This window comes from Macrobrachium nipponense, chromosome 24, assembly GCF_015104395.2.
Source record: "Macrobrachium nipponense isolate FS-2020 chromosome 24, ASM1510439v2, whole genome shotgun sequence".
Lineage (NCBI taxonomy): Eukaryota > Metazoa > Arthropoda > Malacostraca > Decapoda > Palaemonidae > Macrobrachium > Macrobrachium nipponense.
In genome coordinates this window covers 64,615,916-64,637,220 of record NC_061091.1, presented here as the reverse complement: position 1 = coordinate 64,637,220, position 21,305 = coordinate 64,615,916, and the positions used below count along the sequence as shown (strand labels likewise).

General features: G+C 36.4%; 2 protein-coding genes across 2 annotated transcripts in view; one reads left to right on the top strand and one right to left on the bottom strand.

Annotated features, from left to right (window-relative positions):
* The window catches only part of LOC135205573 (uncharacterized), a 41,649-nt gene extending 37,248 nt beyond the window's left edge, over positions 1-4,401 (bottom strand). Inside the window, exon 1 of the mRNA XM_064236340.1 lies at positions 4,329-4,401. Coding sequence (XP_064092410.1) covers positions 4,329-4,401 — 73 coding nt within the window. The remainder of the gene's footprint in view (positions 1-4,328) is intronic.
* Positions 1-21,305, top strand: part of LOC135205693 (protein sel-1 homolog 1-like) — a 337,811-nt gene that overhangs the window by 41,110 nt on the left and 275,396 nt on the right. The window lies entirely within an intron of this gene.

The following is a 21,305-nucleotide window of genomic DNA, read 5'->3' as shown; positions in this document are numbered from 1 at the left end:
ATAGCATTCTAGAACCCACAGTGTTTTCTGTGTACTCTGGCATTACATTAGACGGTGAGTAATGAAATTCAATTCGAGTAAACCCACAGCATCATTTAATGAGCGCTAGTAATGTCCATTTTCTCAGCCCCGTCTGATCTAATGGTATCGCCATCGGCTGCCGTGAAGTCAAAGTAACGTGCGGAGACCTTACCTTACAGACCTTACAGTTCGTTCGGGTTGCCCCAGGTCCCTCAGTGTGAGGCACCTCTAATGTCTACCAGAGAGTTGCTAGTACATCTTCCGGTATATTTTGCATCTTCCAATCTTGGATGGTCTGGGATGCAGTTTAGATATTTGTCGAGCTTATTCTTAAACACATCTACGCTCACTCCTGATATATTCCTCAGATGAGCTGGCAACGCATTGAATAGACGCTGCATTATCGATGCTGGTGCGTAGTGGATTAATGTCCTGTGTGTTTTCCTTATTTTTCCTGGTATTGTTTTGGGCACTATTAATCTACCTCTGCTTGCTCTTTCTGATATTTTTAGTTCCATGATATTTTCTGTTATTCCTTCTATCTGTTTCCATGCCTGAATTATCATGTAGCGTTCTCTTCTCCTTTCTAGACTATATAATTTTAATGATTGTAGTCTTTCCCAGTAGTCAAGGTCCTTAACTTCTTCTATTCGAGACTGTAAAGGACCTTTGTACCACTCCTCTATTTTGTGCAATCGATCCTTTTGATAGTGTGGGTACCATATCATATTGCAATATTCAAGTGGACTACGAACATATGTTTTATAAAGCATAATCAGGTTGTTTCAGCTTTTCTTGTTTTGAAGTGCCGTAACAACATTCCCATTTTTGCTTTACATTTTGCCAAAAGAATTGCTATTTGATCATGCATACATGTTCCTATTCATCATCACACCAAGGTCTTTAACTGCTTCCTTATTTGTGATTGTCTCATTATTAGGTCCCCTATATGCATATAGCTTTCCTTCTCTGTCTCCATAATTTATTGATTCAAATTTATCAGAGTTAATACATCCTATTTTCCTCTGCCCAATCATATACTTTGTTAAGGTCTCTTTGTAGAGCGTTCCTATCTTCATCACAATAATTTCTCTACTTATTCTTGTGTCATCAGCGAAACTACTCACTACCGAATCCTTAACATTACTGTCTATGTCTTCAATCATAATAACAAACAGTATTGCAGCTAACACCGTGCCTTGTGGCACACCGGATATTACCTTGGTTTCATCCGATTTCTCATCGTTTGCAATAACTATCTGTTTTCTGTTGTGTAAAAATTCTTTTAACCATCTTCCTATTTTATCTACGATATTGTGTTTCTAATTTTCTTTGCTAATATATTTATGGTCTACTTTGTCAAAAGCTTTTGCAAAGTCTAGATAAACCACATCTGTTTCATTTCCGCTTTTCATATTTTTGAATATGTTCTCACGGTGGACTAACAGTTGGGTTTGTGTACTTTTTCCGGGTACGAAACCATGTTGTCCTATATTAAACAAATTATTTTTTATTAAATGTTTCATAATATTTTTCTTCATTACCCTTTCATACACTTTCATAATATGTGATGTTAGACTCACAGGCCTATAAATACTTGCCTCAAGTCTTGATCCACTTTTGAAAGTAGGGGTGATATATGCTAATTTGTGCTCATCATAAATCTTGCCTGTATCTACACTTTGTCTTAATAATATTGCAAGTGGCTTTGCGATAGAATGAACTACTTTCTTTAACAAAATAGCAGGGATTCCATCAGGCCCTGCAGCAGCTCCATTTTTAATTTCATTAATTGCCTGCACAATATCAGCTTCATTAATTTCTATGTCAGCTAGATATTCACTATTTTCGTCCTTACTTCTATATCATTATCTCATTAGCTATTCTAGGGGTAAATTTTCTCTCTTATATCGTTTCTGCCAGTATGTTGCCAAATTTCCTTTTTGTCATTCGTTATCTCCCTTCAATTCTCAGAGGGCCTATTTCTATTCTTCTTTTATTCATCTTCTTCGCATATGAGTATAATAGTTTGGGGTTTTGCTTGATATTTAATAGGGTTTTTTCTTCCAATTCCCGTTTTTCATTTTCTATTTTTGGGGGGGGGGGGGGGGGGAATTGGTATAATCTTTGTTTTTTCTGCATTTTCTATCTTACTTTTTAGTTCTATAACTTTCCATGCATTTTTTTCTTTGCAAGACCTTTTTTCCACTTTCTGATTTTCTGGAACAAGATCCTTCTGTCTCTTGGTATGCATGAAATGATGTTTACTTTTCTTCTTCGGTATATATTTATCCACTATTTTCTCTAATATTTATATAATATCTCCGTATTTACCCTTATGTCATCGCTTACCGAAAATGTTATCCCAATCTTTGTTTAATTCTTCATTATTTTTTCTGACCTATTTATATTTTTACTGTAGAAGTTGTATTTTCCATATCCTTCCCACTTTTTCATTTCTTGCTTATCTCTGTTTTCACTTGCTTTGGAATGAACTGTTAATTCTATGACATTATGGTCTGAAATACTCGCATTACTAAACTATTATTTTCTTTAACATAATTCACCTCGTTCACAAATACTAGGTCTAAAAGTATTTTCCTTTCTTGTTGGCAGGTGATTTATTTGTTGAATGTTGTATTCTAGTAGCATATCTAATAGCTTTTCGAATTGCCTCTTATCTTCTGCACTACTATTACTCTCTTTTTTATATGTATATCAGGTACCATCCAATCCAATCCTATTCGTTCTTTCCATTCTACGAAAGGAAAGTTGAAGTCACCAGATAGGAGAATAGTCCAGTCCTTGTGATTTCTACATATATCATCCAATTTTTCAATTATTAAGTCAAACTCTTTAGTATTAGGAGGTCTATATATTACTATGTTTCATTAATTTTTCAGATTCAAATTCTACCGCATAGTTCAACATCGGAGTTACTATATTTCTCATATAATTTTTCCTTGTTTTTTGTCTTTCCCATATATTGCGGTTCCCCTTGATTCCTATTTTTTCTATCTGATCTATAAGTTTTGGAACCCTTTTATTTGATCATCATTCCCAGTCTCTTGGGAATACCAGGTTTCACTTATATTCATTATATCTATTTTCTTTTCAATTTGGGGTTAGTTCTTCTAAGTACTCTATTTTTCTTTTTGAGTTACTCGTAACTAAAACGCAAACCCTGCGCATTCATCACTATGATGGTTTGCGTGTTTTTCTCCTTCATTTAATATTGGTAGTAATAAGGATTTTCCCATGTCTCTTTCCTGTTCTGGTATGTTGTTCTTTTTTTCATTTCCAGAAATTCTGACATTAAAAAATCCAACTTTTCCATAATATTTGATCTTCCTTCATCATAATTATTCATTTTGTGTCTGAATCTGCAATTTTTCTCCGTTTCTGCAATATCCTCTTGCATAATAAATACAGTTATTATCCCTTGAGTAGAATTTGGAGCTGATGCATTGAAATTTTTTGCTGACATCTCTGCATATCATTGGTGGTTTGCTTTTCTCTTTTACCTGATATTCTTGATTTCTCTCTTTATTTGTTTCTTTCTTATTTTGGATTTTATTACTTGGTTGGTTATTTATTTGATTATGATTCATGGCTACAGGGTGCATATATTTGCATTTTTTGTCGAACTTACATCCTTTTCCTTCTTTTAGGTTTTTGTATATTTTTGGATGCAGATCTCTGCAATCATCCCCATATCCATCTAGGTATGCACATTTACCATATATTTTCATAGTTGTGACATACCTTAGGATGTTTGTAGTAACATCTTTCTCCAAATCTGCAATTCCCTCTTTTCAAAAGGTTGCAGATTTTGTCTTTCTTGTCTATTTTTTCCTCTTTCCCGTCATTGTGTAGATCTGGGTAGAGCCTCTTCGGGATTTGCTTTTCTGTTGCCATACGTAATTGATTTCTTCGTAAGGTATGCTGCTTTATTGCCTCATATGTTAGTATCAATGAGTATCTCTGCATCCATACTTTTATCTTGTTCTTTGTTTCCTTTTATTTTTCTGTCATTTCATTTTTGTTTACTTCTCTTCCGTTTTCCTCTTCTTCTTCTTCTTCTTCTTCTTCTTCCTCTTCCTCTTCTTCTTCATCCTCAACTATTTGTACATTCAATCTTGATTTAATAACATTGTCTATTCCATGATAGACATGTTGAACAAAAAATTCTTGTATCTTTTCTCATATCTTGTATTACCTCAGCACACTGTGGATGGGTCGGAATGTTGCATGCAGCACATTTTCTGATTAGGTTTTGTGGATTGACTATGCGATACCAAACTTACACAGTTTGCATGCTTTTGGCATTCTGTTTCCTAATGAGTCAATTAGGATATTCACAAGATTCACCTTATTCATTTTTTTCTTGTCGGAATATGTTGGTTTATGTATATTTTCTTTATGAGTCTCTTGACCACTTGGATTTTATTGGAACTTCTTCAATTATTTTCAAGATGTTTTCATTAGATTTTTTCCAGTTTGAAGGATTATCTCCTTCTAAATATATCTATGAATGGATTTTGTATCTTTTGGTTAGGATGTTGCTGATTTCATAGATGAGAAATGCCAGTTCCCTTCCTGGCTACCTCATTCGTATTGCGAATCTGCTAAACACGCTAAATTACGCCATCTCTTCCCGCAGTTGGAACTTACTGCCATCTTGTTCTGATTTACAGTATTACACTTGATAAACTAACTTAGAAGACGCTTTATCCTACTATTTTCACACTAATCTTATCACCGATAGTTCACGAACACTTCTAGATATTTCTCAAATTCTAGTCGTATGTTAAACTTGTGATATCTGTTGATTAATCTGATTTCACGCGGGAACGTCTCATCAAGCAAGATGGCTACTACTACTACTACTACTACTACGAGAGAGAGAGAGAGAGAGAGAGAGAGAGAGAGAGAGGGTGGGGGGGGGGGGGGGGGATGGCGTGATTTCAATCATTAGAGCCTACATTACTTGAATATCGTTGTCTAGATTTCAGCAGCATTCTTGAAAAGTTTAGATGACATTTAGGAAATAACTTTTGTAATTATCATCTAATTTTTTTTTTTATACAGTTATCTTCATGTAGTACTATAAATTACCTGACTGGCTGTTCGTATCTCCTTTTTATACACAAGATGCCGAATATCGGCGAAAACTTTCCGTGCCTAATATTCTATCCAACTCATTTCGTGCGCGTTAATGACCAAAAGCTCTGACGCATTCATGATATGTTTGCTAGGCTCGCAAAACGCATTAGATTTAGACGCCATTAACTGCCTAAAGGTCGATAATCCCGTAGAAGCCAACAAGGCCGGTGAGAGCCCTAGGCTGACACGCAAAATGAAGGTTGTCGGAAAGAGCTACATAGTTTTGATTTTCAGTTGTGAATTTGAGTGTATTCTTACCGCGAGCTATACAATTATGAGCTCGATGCAGGGCCATTAACGCTCGATTGATTCGTTTAAAGTGTTTACTTAGAACGCGGCTGGTAAGTATGTAATTTGCAGTATGTAATTAACGTAGGTCATGAATTTAAACATAATTACTGCGTGGGAGCCAAACAGAAGCCATGATCAAGGGCTGCTTCATTTAGGACCAAAGTCGTTTCATTATACTGTTGGATACAGGTTCATTCATTGTCATAAAAAAACTATACAGCGTATATCCAAGGCCACCGAAAATAGACCTATCTTTCGGTGGTCTCGGTACAATGCCTGTCTTATATCGTTGCAAGACGCACGATTATGGCTGACTTTAACCTTCAATAAAAGAAAAACTACTGAGCTAGACAGCTCTTGAAAGAAAGAATCTTGCTGAAGAAATTTAATAGCGAAATGTTAGGGACTATTTTGACAAGCACTTGTTTGGCCTAGTGAATGCGGTTTGCAACAGCATTGTCATTTTATTGTCTGAGGCTGAAAACAACACTTCAGTTGCGGTCACATTCACTCTTTAAACGGTGGATGAACCCCCTTCGCAAACTGCATTCAATAGGCCTAAGCTCTTTTAATAGTGACCGAAGTATTTGTGAATACTCTCTTCATATCTAATAAATTTCTTATTTAACAATAAGGAAGCACAAGCTTTTTTGTTTTCTTTCTATTTTAACATTCAACTTCTATTCATTATAAATTACTTTCAGCTTTGAGAGGAGACGCGTGAAACTTAGAAAAAAAAATAGACATTTGAAATGATAGACAGTAGACATCCATTATTAGGCCTATAGTTAATATTACGCCACGACACAAATCTGCTATGTAAGCAATTGTTTATTTTGAACAAGAGAAGTGAGGGCAATGCAATAATGTGCATTACGCATTATAAATGCAATGCAAATGCAAAATTATTTATGTATTTATATATTGTCTGCATAATAATAATAATAAAATAATAATAATAATAATAATAATAATAATAATAATAATAATAATAATAATAATAATAATAATAAATCCAACGAACAAAGACTAAGTTCTCACACAAACAAAATTTGATCTAAGACAATGACCTTGTAACACCTGTGATGCCACTTCTTCCCACATCATACTCCGTGGAAACTGGTTAACCCTCTACAGGAGTACTTGGCCCAACGATCCGTCTCTTTCCCTCTACACCGGGGCTTTGGATATTGCCCCTTGCTTTTGTATTTCCGTTTTCCTCCAAGACATTCTGTTCTTTTCGGGTTCTGGGAAAGACGTTGGTAGTCCCATTGGCTTATAATTAGGAAAATAAAAGAAATAGACCTTGGTACTTGATATGAGAGCAGCACGGAATTAGGCCACTTTGTCTTAATATGACAAATCAGCAATTTCGTGTTTGTTGACACACCCCGCGGGGTCATCTGGAGGTACCCTTTGTCCCTGTCACCGGTAAAAAAGGTGACTCCATTGCGCTCTCTCTCTCTCTCTCTCTCTCTCTCTCTCTTCTCTCTCTAATCTATATATCTATATATATATATATATATATATAAATCATATATATATCGAGCTACAAATGTCCTTTAATATCCAATTCGCTTACCTCGGAATTAATTTATTTTCATTTACGTTAACAACGTAGGATATTTTTTTAGTTGATAATAATTTCGTCCTCTCGTGGGTTCGAACCAGCGCCCAGCGGACAGAGGAGAAATCTGGACTTCAGTGTTGTTATAGACTCGGCCAACAAGTGAGTTAGAGCGAATTGGATACGAAAGGACATTTGTTTGCTCGATGTACGTGTACATGAAACACTGTGAGTGTAAAGATATATATACTATATATATATATATATAGTATATATATATATATATATATATATATATATATATATATATATATATATATATATATAAACGGCTCCTGTGTACTGTTTTCATATTATGAATAAGTGCATCTTCTGAATATATAATAATAATAATAATAATAATAATAATAATAATAATAATAATATGTAAAATGTATTGACTTTAAGGACACTAGTTTACTTAGGCCTAATAGAATAGGCGTGAGCTCACCTATACACCGGAAAGCAAAATGTGTTCCTACCCAATCATCATCTTCCATGCAAGGAGCCAATATCTTGTAAGGATGTTTTTGTTTATTTCTGTGTTTGTTGGTCTGCGGAGTTACCCTGGTGTTTATTTCTGTATTTATTTGTTTGCACTTTTACCTTGGTATATGTTACGTAAGTTTCGACCTCTGTGCGCCAATCCTCTTGGAGAAGTTCTGGAATATTGGAAATGGAGTCTGTCGGGATTCGTACTTTGTGTGTGCACCATATTACATTGCACGGATTGATTTTGTTTAATAGTACTACGCCTTCAAAGAATTCCATTTGAAATCTCATCAAAACTGCTGATGGAGGACTTCCATTAAGCATATACAAAACTTTTGAGCGTAAAAATTCCTGTTGGAATCCAAATTTACAGTCTTATATTTGTGTGTGTGTGTGTGTGTTTGTTTTTTTTTGTTCATCAACTCCGTTAAGGTCTTAGAAAAAACTATCAGATCATAAATAGGTACTTTGGCGAACAATGAAACTATATCAGAACTCAGAAACCAGTCATTGTTAACCTTTATGTTATAAAATTCCAGCAAAGGTAATAATTGGTCTGAGAGGCAAATCTAATCCTTGTTTTCAGTACTTCTTCCAGAGGAGTCGTGCAATTGGAACTTCTTCAGAAATTCAAGTGAAGATGGAATTCATTAACAGCCTAATACTATTCTTCTTGCATTCTAAGACATTATTATATATCTATCTACTCATTATTTTTTTTCCAGTATTTCTTCCTAATGAACACCTTAATATTCTTTGGAAGCTTGAATTTCAAGTCAGTGGCCCCTTTGGTCGGCTTGTTCCATATGAATAGGCTTCATCTTATAATAATAATAATAATAATAATAATAATAATAATAATAATAATAATAATAATAATAATAATAATAATAATAATAATAATAATAATGGGCACAGTTTTCCGTGTCGAAAAGGATGACAATGGTTGCACGTCCAAAATAATATAGCATGTGTGTACATGGTCTTTAATAGATACTAAAAGCTTTCGTACTAGGTTCACCCTCACTCAAGTCATTGGACTGAAGATGAACCTAGTACAAGGTTCGAAAGCTTTTAATATCCATTAAAGACCATATCATCACATGCTATATTGTGGACCTGAAACCAATAATAATAATAATAATAATAATAATAATAATAAGTAAGATCAATTTGACGACGTCGCGCAAAATCTTGTTATAACATTTTAATATCCATTTAGTGATTCTCCAACATTTAGTGAAATTGCTCTCCACGTTGGCGGTGTATTTTCAGCGCTCAGAAAGCGTGTCCATTTTCGCGTACTCGGGGAGTAAGCCTAAAAACTACTCTGTTGTTAGGGGAGGGGGTAGGCAAGGTTTGTGGACGTTAAACAGTACAGAAGGATTATTTCTAATAAAATATAACGTATTTATTACAATTTCCGCTGGTGAAACGAAGATCTATTTGACCGTAGATTTTAGCAAGTTTTAATTCACGTTAAAAGCTAAGAATATGATGCATATATAATGAAAGATAATAGTAGTATTGGTAATTAGTAGACCTGAATTTGAAATGAGCTTAATTTGCGATTAATTCGCAATTCTTATTTTATGTGCAAATGTATCAATACACTCATGTTAATTTCTTTACAGCCTTATATTCAACACAAACCTCATTTCTGTTATCAAGTTTTAACTTGAAACTATATTATGGTGATATCCTTGTCATCTCAATATACATATGAAATAGTGCATGGTATCATCAGTAACACATAAGACTCATGTCCCTCCAAAGTCTCTCAGTTGAGATATAAAGGAACTACAAAAGGTAAATGAGAATTTGGTCAAACAAGGCGTGATCCGACCTCCAGCCTACGCGGGACGCGGGCAAGATCTTCCCCTCAACGCAGATGTTGTATACATATGCCTAACTTTTAACGTAAATTAAAACGTGCTAAAATCTAAGGTCAAATAGAACCTTCTTGCACCAACGAAAATTAAAATAATGCGCCGTTTTATTAGAAATTAATTTTCTGTACTGTTTAACAGGCACTTTATTTATTTTTTACATTTTCATTTTGATGAATAAATCATAAATGTCCTTTCCTAAAATTCCTTTATCTTCAACTCAACGCAAAACACCTTTTTCAGGCCTTTTTAGGCTCTTTCCTACCCGCCCCCCCCCCCCCCAACAACAACATAGTAGTAGTAGTTTGTAGGTTTACTCCCAGAGTAAGCGAAAATTTTATATGATTTCGCCAACTCTTCCAGACTTGTACGAATCAATATCAGTTTCTTGGTTGGGACAGTTATACTATCTATCGTCTTCCCCAAATATAAAGGACAATGTTGACTTGATGAATAGATTGAATATCGCACCGATTATTAACCAATCACAGTTCGTGGTTCCGATGTGGTTTCATAATTATCCAAAGTACCACTTCCGAACTATAGTAGATTCACATCACCCGTGCATCTGATGTCTAGGCCAGTCCCTTACGACGCACCTGATTGGCTGTTGATAAGCCAATGACAGGGCTGGAAATTCTCAGTCTCTCGAGAGAGTTCACAGAGGCAGGATTTATGATCCACCTCTCCTGAGGGATAAATCTTTCAAACGTATCACTCAGGAGAGTCTCCAGCCCTGTGATTAGCTTATCAACAGCCAATCAGGAGCGTCGTAAGGGACTGGCCTACACATCAAATGCACGGCTGATGTAAATCTACTAGAGCAGGATTTTTTTCATGACACCCACGAGACCAGAATTGCCCTCAAACATTAAGTAAAATCAAGAATAAATTCGAATCCAGCGGGAAATATGTATTACTATCGAAATTTATTTTATGGAGTTAGAGAATTCTCTATATCCAGTTTTCCAAATAGGATTCTCGCTTACTCGGGGAGTTAGTCGACTGAAAAAGGTGTTTCGCGCTGAGTTAAAGATACAGGAATTTTACGATGGGATATTTGATTTATTCACCGGGAATGGAAATGTAAAATATAAACAATGTCCATATTAAACTACAGAAAAATTATTGCTGATGAAATATATCGTCTTTGTTTCAATTTTCGTTGATGAAACAACGCTCTATTTGACCGGAGATATTATCATGCGCCCGAGTAAGTTGGAGGTCGAATCACGTCTTATTGCAAGCAGAAAATCATACAAAACAATATAATGTAATATTGATGAAAGATGTTGATGAATTAATATGTATTTGCCCACGGAACTGAATATAGATTATATATATATAATATATATATAATATATATATATATATATATATATATATATATATATATATATATATATATATATATACTTTCTCTGGTCAGTTGAACGAATTGTTACTATAGATAAAATCCAATGAAATGGAGATTGATGGTAACCTATATCTTCTTAGACTGCTTAACATGTAAAAGTAATATTTGGCTTTATATATTTATCAATTGGGGTCACTTTAAAAGATGCGATTGCTAGTTCTTGACTAACCAGGCGCCTTATTCACTGCGTAGGTCAACAGACGCCAAAGGAATTCCTGGGGAAATAGGTCTAAACAATTTCTCATGTTCCAACTCTAGCTAGATTTTAGGATACGGGGCTCTCTCTCTCTTTTAGATTAGCCTAAATAGGTAGCGGCTCCGTAAAAGGATGATCCTATATTATAAAGCTCCTTGTCGCCGTGCTTACCGAAGAAGACGACGCCGAAGGCAAGTCCTGCTCCCAACGGCCGCCGCCACCTCTCCAGGAGCGCCGGCCAGCCATGTTATCCAGCCGACAACCACGACGCGTCTACAGGACGTATAAAGAAAGGGACGTCGGTCTAGAGCAGCGCCGTCTCAACGATAATGTCCACGCAGAATGATTCTGAATTCACCTTCTGGAAGATTAATGCTTCCCATTTAGAGGAGTGTTAAGCTCAGGGGGGTTTTCAGACGTTTGATTTGTTTCGTGATAAACTAGCAATTGTCACACATACACACACACACACACACTCAATCAGAGAATGAATACCGGGTGATAGACTGATAGATCAAGAAATTCGATCATAAGTTGAAATCCACAGTTCTTGCTAGATATAATAATAATAAAATACAATAAAATAATAATAATAATAATAATAATAGACGAATGCACCACAAATTTCATGCTTTCTGTGCGTGCGTGATTATAAAAGACCACTCAGATACTATTATATGAGAAGTGCTTGGTTTTGAGAACAACGGCGCCATGAATTACTCAGGGCAGTAATGGAATAAGAGTAGACAATGCAGTAGATGTTTCTACCTCTTAATTGCGATTTGACGTGCACACGCCACCTATGCATTCTAAATTTATCCACATTTCCCACCATTCTATATCTTCTTATGTAGGCCAGTCAATAGGGGATTGAATAAGGAAAAAATTCATGGAAAGCTGGAACAAGCTTCATTATCTTTGTAATAGGGTATTTAATGACGTATAAATTTTGCACCCCTCTACCGCCCCGGATTTGGCCGCCATCTTGGAAAAATGGCGGCGAAAAACAGTTTTTTGCAAATATCTCACTTGGGACTCACTTTACCAGAAAATATGTCGATACATAAAATAATCTACGCAAAATTTTCTGTAATGACTCTCCTATGCATATTTTTCATATGTAGCACCGTTTTCGTGCCAAGCCTATACGAAAAAGTTTGCGACTTGTTTTGCCTACCCCCAATCTCCAAAACTTGTCTCAAGGGTGTCCTTCCTCTGTTTGTTTCTGGCCTAGGACAGACAGTGAATACTCACTGGCAGAGTTACCACCCTTGCACCCAACCATCCACCCTAATTATGAAATTATCAACTTAAACAATGCTTTACCAGTCCTTGCTGCACAATTAGAAGTATTGATTTCCAGAATAGCATTGGTTTTCTCGTAGTTTGGCGAGCTACATTGTTCTTCATAGGAAAGTAATGACAAGCAGTTTGGTTCTTTTGTAGAATGGTTGTAAGATAAGATAACAGCCTGGCATGTATCCATCTATCTATCTCTTGCCTGACACCTTCATCCCTTGCGGGGTGGCCATGAACCAACCTCCCCAGGGAGGTTTGTTCACTTTCTTTTTAACTGTATATTTGCTTTTCATTAGGAGTGGGTCGCTGGCCCTCCTATAATATATTCTGATTATTCTATTCCATGAGTTTCTTCACCCTCTGACTTCAAGGAGTTTTCTAATGTGGCAACAAGGGGATCGTCACAGTCCTCTTCGTCATCAATGACGTCAGAGTTTGAACGTGACAACCCTTTGCAAGAAACACATATCACAGAACATTTTAACCCTGCCTTTCTACAGCTGCAGGTGGCAGTCATGCAACCTTTAGCACATTTGCATGAGACAATGTTGAGCAGGTCTGGTGGAGGTGGGTCTTTATCTGTAGTGACTGGAACCAATCCTTTCGTAGTTGCATTCCAACCCCAATTTGTTGGAGACAAGTCATTTCCCAACCACTTCTGCACTTCGTGATATGTACGTAAGGAATGAAGTCGAGCAGCTGCGTCTGTAGGAGGCAGAGAAGCCAAAGCGAATTTACTTTTAATGAGTGACTGAGCATCGCACAGATATCTCAAATCAGAAAGGGATTCACATTCATTATGCCCATATAAGTGAAGAATGAAATTCTTTCCTGCTTCAGCAATCTTGCAGATTCAGCAGATGGTTCTTGAAAGACAGCAACAAGATCTTTTAGTTCTTCATGTTTTTCCAAAAGCCTCATGAACTTAAGTTTTCCTTGTCTAAAAAAGGCAGAAGTAGTGTCGGATCCACTAAATGCATGTAAGAAGAGAATGTTGTCCTTGATGACTGATCCAAATTTCATGTACAGTTTGCTTTCTGTATTTCCTCTGCCAGGTTTTAAGATGTATATATTTGTCCTTGGTCCAACCAAGGCTGTAAGGATGATTAAGAGGTCTACATGTTCTCCTACGACTGTTACTGATTCAGCCATGGTAGATTCTTCAATTGCAGTAGCAACAATCAATCTGTCTGCATCATCAATAGCCTGTTTTACTGTATAACCCTCATTGATCAGTCTAGTGGTGAGCATTGTAATAAGCCGTCTCTTATTTCTCTCATTTGAAAGAAACCTGGTTTGACTTGTTGTTACGGGCATTGTTTCATCAAACATTGTGTCTGTGGTAGAACAAATCATTCGCCGAGCACGCTCACCACATTTTGTACTTTTGTCTGCTAGATTTTCTGGATATCCATCAAATATAACAATGGCATTTCTCTTGTAGTGGTTCTTTACATAATCAGTGTACCTCTTTAGATTGGCTGAAATCATCATTCTCTCCTCTTTGCCAAACAACTCGATGCATCACAAATCCTCCATCAATAACAAAAACAGTATCTCCAACAATTCTTGAGTCACTAAGAGGTGCAAATAGTTCATACATCATGGATTTCTTGGTTTTGTGCATTCCTATTTCATCAAAAATGGACAAGGGGTATGGAGCTAGTTCATACTCAAAGTTAAGTTTGAATAGTTCATGCGAGTTCTTGGTGAATGGAATTCATCTGAATAATATCTCAGGTTCAACTTGGACAATAGCAACATTTAGTATTTTTACTCCTGTCATGGCAGCTTCTATGGGTTTGACTCTATTCCTCCGTGCAAACTTGACTCTTGCAAAGTGACTGCCAACAATATTTGACATTGAAACTACTCCAGCATCATAAGCATTATGAGGATTTGTTTCTGTTTCTGTATCTCCCGTTACTTCTGTGCTTATCGACATAATGCCATCAAAATCTGGAAATGGTGGGTGGGATTAGAACCAACCTACAAAGTGCTGAAGATCTTCATTATCTCTTGAAATGCGAACCTTTCTGGCATCTATGTGCTGCTCTCCTGTATTGTAAGCAACATCACAATACTCCTCAATTATCTCCGTGATCCTCAAATTGATAGGCATTCCAAGAACCCATCTGGTTAGCACTCTTCATGGAACGCATCAGTCTGTTCAATGGTCATATCAGACCAGATGCCACAACAAAATTTTCCGACCTTTTTTATTGAACATACTCTTCATATTCCTTTGGGGTTATGCAGTCCTTCAGGTCTAACATGTCTTGTAGATTCAACAATTAGCTTAGAAACTTGAAGCATTATTTAATATTGCATGCTGTTAGAAATTTGCAGTTTTCTTTTTTGTTTTGGTTTAGATTAATTATCTTTAGTTTACTCTATTTTGCAATTTACCATAGTATCCCCATCAGGGTTTTAAGTTTTCTTCCTCCACGTTATTTTGAGTGTTCATTCCTGTTTTAGATCCTTGGCCTGTTTATTCCCAGTGTCCTTTTCCGTCTCCTTGGAGTATTCCAAGGTGACTTTGGAAGTCCCTGTGCCCAGGTATGGCAGTCTGTTTCTGGCCTTCGTGTTATACGAACTCTCTGGGACTACTGTAAGTTTAATTCCGCGATGCTGGAAGAATTTTCTCTATTTCGAGCTGGAGTTGTCCACAACGCTGCTACTTCTGCACTTGCTGTAGCCTTGGGCCAGTATCTACCTGGGGGACCTCGCCGAGTGCAGGTTTAAGTCTTCATATTTTTTTCATGCTGAGGGACTTGAGTCCGTTGTATTGTGGTCAGGCCTGACTTAGGACCCTGAAGGCTATTCCTGCCTTGTAGCCTTTATGTGCGGACCCTGAAGTTTTGAGGGACGAGCCATCCCTATCTTACTTGTCCGCTGCTGTCACGCCCTATGGTCCAGCAGTGCCTGCTTACTCCAGGAGGATCCCCATGGAGGTTTAGACTTTTGGTGGCCACCGTGTTTAGGAAAGGGAATTTCTATTAGCATTGTAAATTGTTAGGCTTCTTTCTGGCCGACATTTCCTTTCCCTTTCAGATCCCCTCTTTATTTGGTATGTATGTTTTATTTGTTCTATCATTAATGGTGTCGGTGATCTGCTTTAATATTGTTTTCATTGTGTGATTGGCATTCACTGTTTATTCTATTTTTAGAGGTTCCGTTATTCATTTCTGACTTTAACAACTTTGTAATAAACTTTAGTATTTTATTTCTGGTATTTGTTTTCCCTCACTGTTAATATTGGCACTGATTGTTATTTCATCCTCTGTGACTTTAACTTTAGAGAACACCTATTAGAAAGATAGTGTGTATTTCTGTTTTTCTGGTTTGATGTTAGTCCTTTGAGTAGGGTCGTAACACATGCAAGAAAAACAACCCCGTGCTATTCAGGGGCAAAGGGTAGGAAAAAATTAGATTCAAATATTATCGTACTCCTGGCACCAAAACGGTGTAAACAAAATGTAAAAAAAAATTAATGAGATTTTATAGGAAATTTTATGACTATTATTTTATGTATAGGTAGACTTTCAGCTAAATTGAGTCCTAAGCGAGATATTTGCAAAGAACTGTTTTTCGCCGCCATTTTTCCAAATCCGGGACGGTTTAGGAGTGCAAAATTAATAGTTATTAAGTACCCTATTACAAAAATAATGAAGTTTGTTCCAGCTTAACATTCATTTTTTCCTTATTCGGCCTTTTTTCCTCCTCTTATTGACTGGCCTAATGTCACAATGTCAGCTTTTTATCCACGTTTTCATTTTCCACCTTTTACCTTTCGTTCACATAGATACTGGTCCGCTGGTATTGTAACTAGCTAGCGTCGTGATTCGTGGGGTCTGCAGTGGGAGGCTGAAACCAGCATTCTTTGGAAGCTTGATTTTCCAAGTCAGTGGCCTCTTTCCCCTTGTTCCGTGTGAATAGGTTTTACCTAATCTTGTACATAAAACTGACGGTCAGACTATGTAGGTATGTATGTGTATGATCGCTATAGACGGCGAATCTACTGGACAGAATTGAACCAGATATCCGGCCATGCTAACTCCTTTAATAATAGTTGTAGAGTCAAAATACATACATTCTGATAGAACTTTTCACGAGGAATCCAATTGTGCTCTTACCTTTCTTCAGCGATGAAAAACAACGATGATATTACGGTTGAAACAAAGACGGACTATGGTTGCCAGCTAGGCGCTAGCCGGCTCAAATATAATGATGATAATAATCACAATACACTTCCACAGGAGAGGACTGGCTCTTTCCAACATTGGCTTCTATATACTTGCAAGCACATGCTGTCTCCATTCTACCATAAACCGTAGTGACGATCATTAACATCTACCAGACTTTCATTTGTCCTCACAGCCTTAACTAGCGGTCATTTTCACCTTTCCCCTCGTGGAAAAACTTCCGGTTCATTCACTTGTCCCTGCAGCATCTCTCTCTTTCCCCAAACATCTGCCACTCCATAATCCATTTACGACCCCTTTTCCTTATACTGCAACTTGGATCTCTGTATACATTTACCTACTATCGTTTCCCTTTCGTCCTACATGACTTCATGTGCATTCATATTAAGGAGCCATTATGACATAATACAACCTCGTCTTAGGACCATTTTCCCGCCAGACCAGCCACATAATCTCACACAAACTCGAACGCAGACAGCACATCCATCACAGTCACCTTTTCTTTGTATCCAGTACGTCTTATCAACTAAACTATTCTTCTAAACCATAAATCCACATTGCATCTTTTTCATTTCAGCCATGAGCTTCACCTTGGTCTACGTAAGCCACAGGCAGCTCTTTTCTTTACTTTGAAAATGCTCTCACGCGTGGTCATCTACACACTTTCTTTGACTAGACTCACAATTTTCTTCCCATATAAATCCTCCGTCATTTGTCTTTTTTTTTTTTTTTATCATGATTCAGAATGCAAGTTTCGTGCATCTGAAAAAAGTGGATATCATTCACCTTGTCTCTAAAGGTGCCCACTCGGATAGTCAGACCTGAAGGTCATAAAGCCCTGTTTCGATTCCGTCATTCATGTCCAACAAGATAGATTATGGAATTCTCGAACAATTCGTTAATGTACTCGTCTGAAGGGGGTAGACACATTGTCCTGTGATCAGCCAACTTATAGGCAATTATATTCTAAAGAGAATGGTGTTTGCCCTGTTGTCATTGATCTACTGGAAATGATGAATAGCGCAAATGTGGCGCATGGTATTGCCTCGATTTCTCTTCAGCTTTTGGTAAACCTTTTTGATTACTCCACTATGATTTATTTACGAAACGCGGTCATTGCTGATGAAGCCTTTAAGTGTTTGGAAGACTCGCACGAAACAAAGTAATCCGTTCAGATCTTCTATATCAAGATGAGTATCCTAAAGACTAATGACAGATTTAGTCCTAATTCGTACATTTACAACTGGATTGCCAAATAATGCCAAAGGCTAAGCGCTGGGATCTTGGAAGGCATTCAACCTGAAAAAATTGAAACAATTTGTTAGGAGCTGGTTAGGGGAGAGTGCAAAGTAACATGGAACAAAGACGATAGTATGAACGGACGCATAGTAAAATTAATGAAAGGTGTGCAGCTCAGGGCAGATAAGAGGCTTTTAAGAAATTATAATTAGAAACCTAAACTTAAGAAATTATAATTAGAAAACTAAACTGAACGAGAAGTCTCGGGAACATTCACGGGACTATTAATAGTAAATCTGATCAAGTTCGTGACTCAGGAGTGTTACTGGTCTGTAATTTGTCCCTCTGCGCTCAAGTCAATATTTTACCAAGGTTATTAGACCTCCATCTTAAAAATATATTGCCTTCGATGAAAAATATGTTGATGAGTGTTCTGTTAATCAAGAAACTTGTGATTAATGTGTTATTAACTAAGTAAACCACAGCAACGCTGTCTATTGTAATCTACCATCGGTACAACTCGGGAAGTTATAGAATGTCATGAATATAGCGGCAACGTTAATAAAGGGAATTCGCACCTCGGGGTAGGGTTTACCCCTGTATGAGTTCCAATGGCTCTCTATCGAAGCTAGAATAATGCTTAAATTGTGTTACGGCTTATCAAGGATGTCCAAAGCATATTTTTAAACATTTGCTGCGTACAATTCAGCTAAAAGGCTGTAGCTGTCACTAGACCAAGTCCAAGTCAAGATCATAAAAAGTTTATTTTTGATACACCAGATTTGCAACCTGTTAGCTTGTGCAATAAGCTCTCAATTTTTATATTAGATCTGGAAATATAAAGTCTCTCGAGGAAAAAAAAAAAGACTTTCTTCTTTCCCGAATGTTATGATAATGTAATTTGATATCTAACATGGAGTAACGTGTTGCCAAAACTTGGGACGAACCCTAAAGAAAACCTTGGAATAAGTGATTTTCGCGTATCTATTTGCAATATAGAGGAATATTAGAGCAATTGTATCATTATTGCATTACTATGACCGCTAAAATTCATGGAAACAGTTCGTAGTAAAGCTATCGGCCTATGTGGAAAGCTCTGCTAAATTGGCAGCGATGGACGCGCACGTTTCTTTGTATGTCTGTGCAATATGGTGAAAACGAAAAATGAACTTAAGGTCCCCCATACCAGGGCTGCCGAAGTGTGGAAATGGCGTCACTAATACGGCTTATCTCGTCCACAATGTGATTAGGTGTGGAGCCTGGAGTGTGGAATCCACACGTAAAAATTTCCACGCTTTTTGCTTAAAAAGTGTATGTTAGTTAAAATCTAATAATAAGTTATGAAAAATTTTCACTATTCTATTTTGAAAGTCTCACACACAAATATCTATAAAAATGAATTGTTAGTATTGTCCTTTTCAATTTGTGGATGCGTTTGGATGTTTATCAGATGCATGACGCTGACCGTTGATTCATGTGCAAACCAAGACCTAGATAAACTAGATCTTGACCGCAGGGCTGCCGAAGTGTGGAAATGACGTCACTAATACGGCTTATCTTGTCCACATTGTGATTAGGCGTGGAGTAAGGAATCCACATAAAAATTTCCACGCTCTTTACTTGAAAAGCGTATGCTCGTTAAAATCTAATAATAAGTTATGAAATTTTTTTACTATACTCTATTTTATAAGTCTCGCACACAAATATCCTTAAAAATAGAAAAAATTAGTTTTGTCCTTTTTAATTTGTGGATGCGTTTGGATATTTATCAGATGCATAACGCTGACCGTTGATTCATGTGCAAACCAAGACCAAGAATATAAGCTAGATCTTGACCGTATGAACTGGCTGGCTTCAGCTCCAACCAGCCTGAGTTACCTATTCAAAATTATTTTCAATCTGGTCCTTAACAAAATCTGCATTTATTCTCTTACATAATACTCGAGAGTATTTTTAATTTGCTAGTTTTGATTGCTTTATGTTCTTGAAAGTTTTGTAAAATATATGCATACATTCATACTGCTATTTGGTAGCAAATTATTTTTCAGCGATGACTTTACAGCTTTGCAATACACATTGCAATTTTTGCATGTGAAAATGATTAACGTGCCTGTATAATCAGTTTGGTTATTCTACAACTACGGTGACATAAACTTTGGAAATGAACGGGCTTTAATGATTCATCAACGTAATTCGTATAACATAAGACCTTAGCAAAAATCATAGGCCTAGTTTACCAGTATAGATGACAAGCGCTCATGATTTCGTTGTCAGTTGATATGGCCCTAAATGAATGACTGTGTATAACGGTAATTAAATCTTCATGTAAAATTAAATGGTTCAGTACATTAGCCTATATATATTAGGGCTTGTGCCTTGTATGATAAGGCGCCCTATGAGGTAATGTTAGACTTGCGATAATCTATACGCTAAGTCGGTTGGTATTGCACTTCCATCTTCAATGGAGTGTCTGGGGGTTTGTAGATCATTTACGAAGTCGGTATTATCTTGTTGGTTATTACGACGATGTGTTAAAACTCATGGTGAGGAGGTTCGTTGTAGAAAACACTAAGTATAAAAAATTATATATTCTTCTGAAGTTTTACATGGTGAAGATCAGATATGATATTGTACAAGTCTTCTAATAACGATAGCTTGATCGCTTCTGCCAATGATGATGGCTAATCCTATTCCTCTACATGATAAAGCTTAGGTAAAGAGGTACAGGTCTTCTAATGACGATAGCTAACTCTGTTCTCCTCCTCTACCATCTCTGTTACAAGTTATGAAGGAACAGACAGTAGTTCGAACATATGAACATACATACAAATGACATAGTTTCATACGAACACAAAATGAGACACGCTACAGATCACGTAGGCGGTAGTTGTCTCAAGCAGGGAGCTTGGACTAATGTTTATAAACAATTGAATGACTACAGGTGACGGCATGTTATCTTAGCCTACATACTTATTGTATACGTCATCTTTAGCGTCTCTAGTCTGATCACATTCCTGCAAGCAATCTTTTATATATATGGACTAACATTCCATATTTTTATTATGTAAACACTTACATCAGCTCGGTCAGCTACCAAAACCAACCACTGAATATTACTCAAACTTGACTTGCATTTGACTTATAGGAGTGTGATACAGACACTATGTGAATATATATATTATATATATATATATATATATATATATATATATATATATATATATAAGTAAATAAAAATTCATGGTATACATGAATTGATTCAAGTAATAAAATATAAAACAATGATATTGGTAAATAATAGTGATCACGTGATATATAATGATACACTTTTTTCACTTCATCTCATTAAGATACATATGCTACAGAAAATACTAATGTACTCTGATAATTGCATAGAATGAAGATTAACATGATAAAAATCAGATTTTTAACTGATAAAAAATTTCTATATGAATTGATAAAATTATTAATGTTTATGCTGATT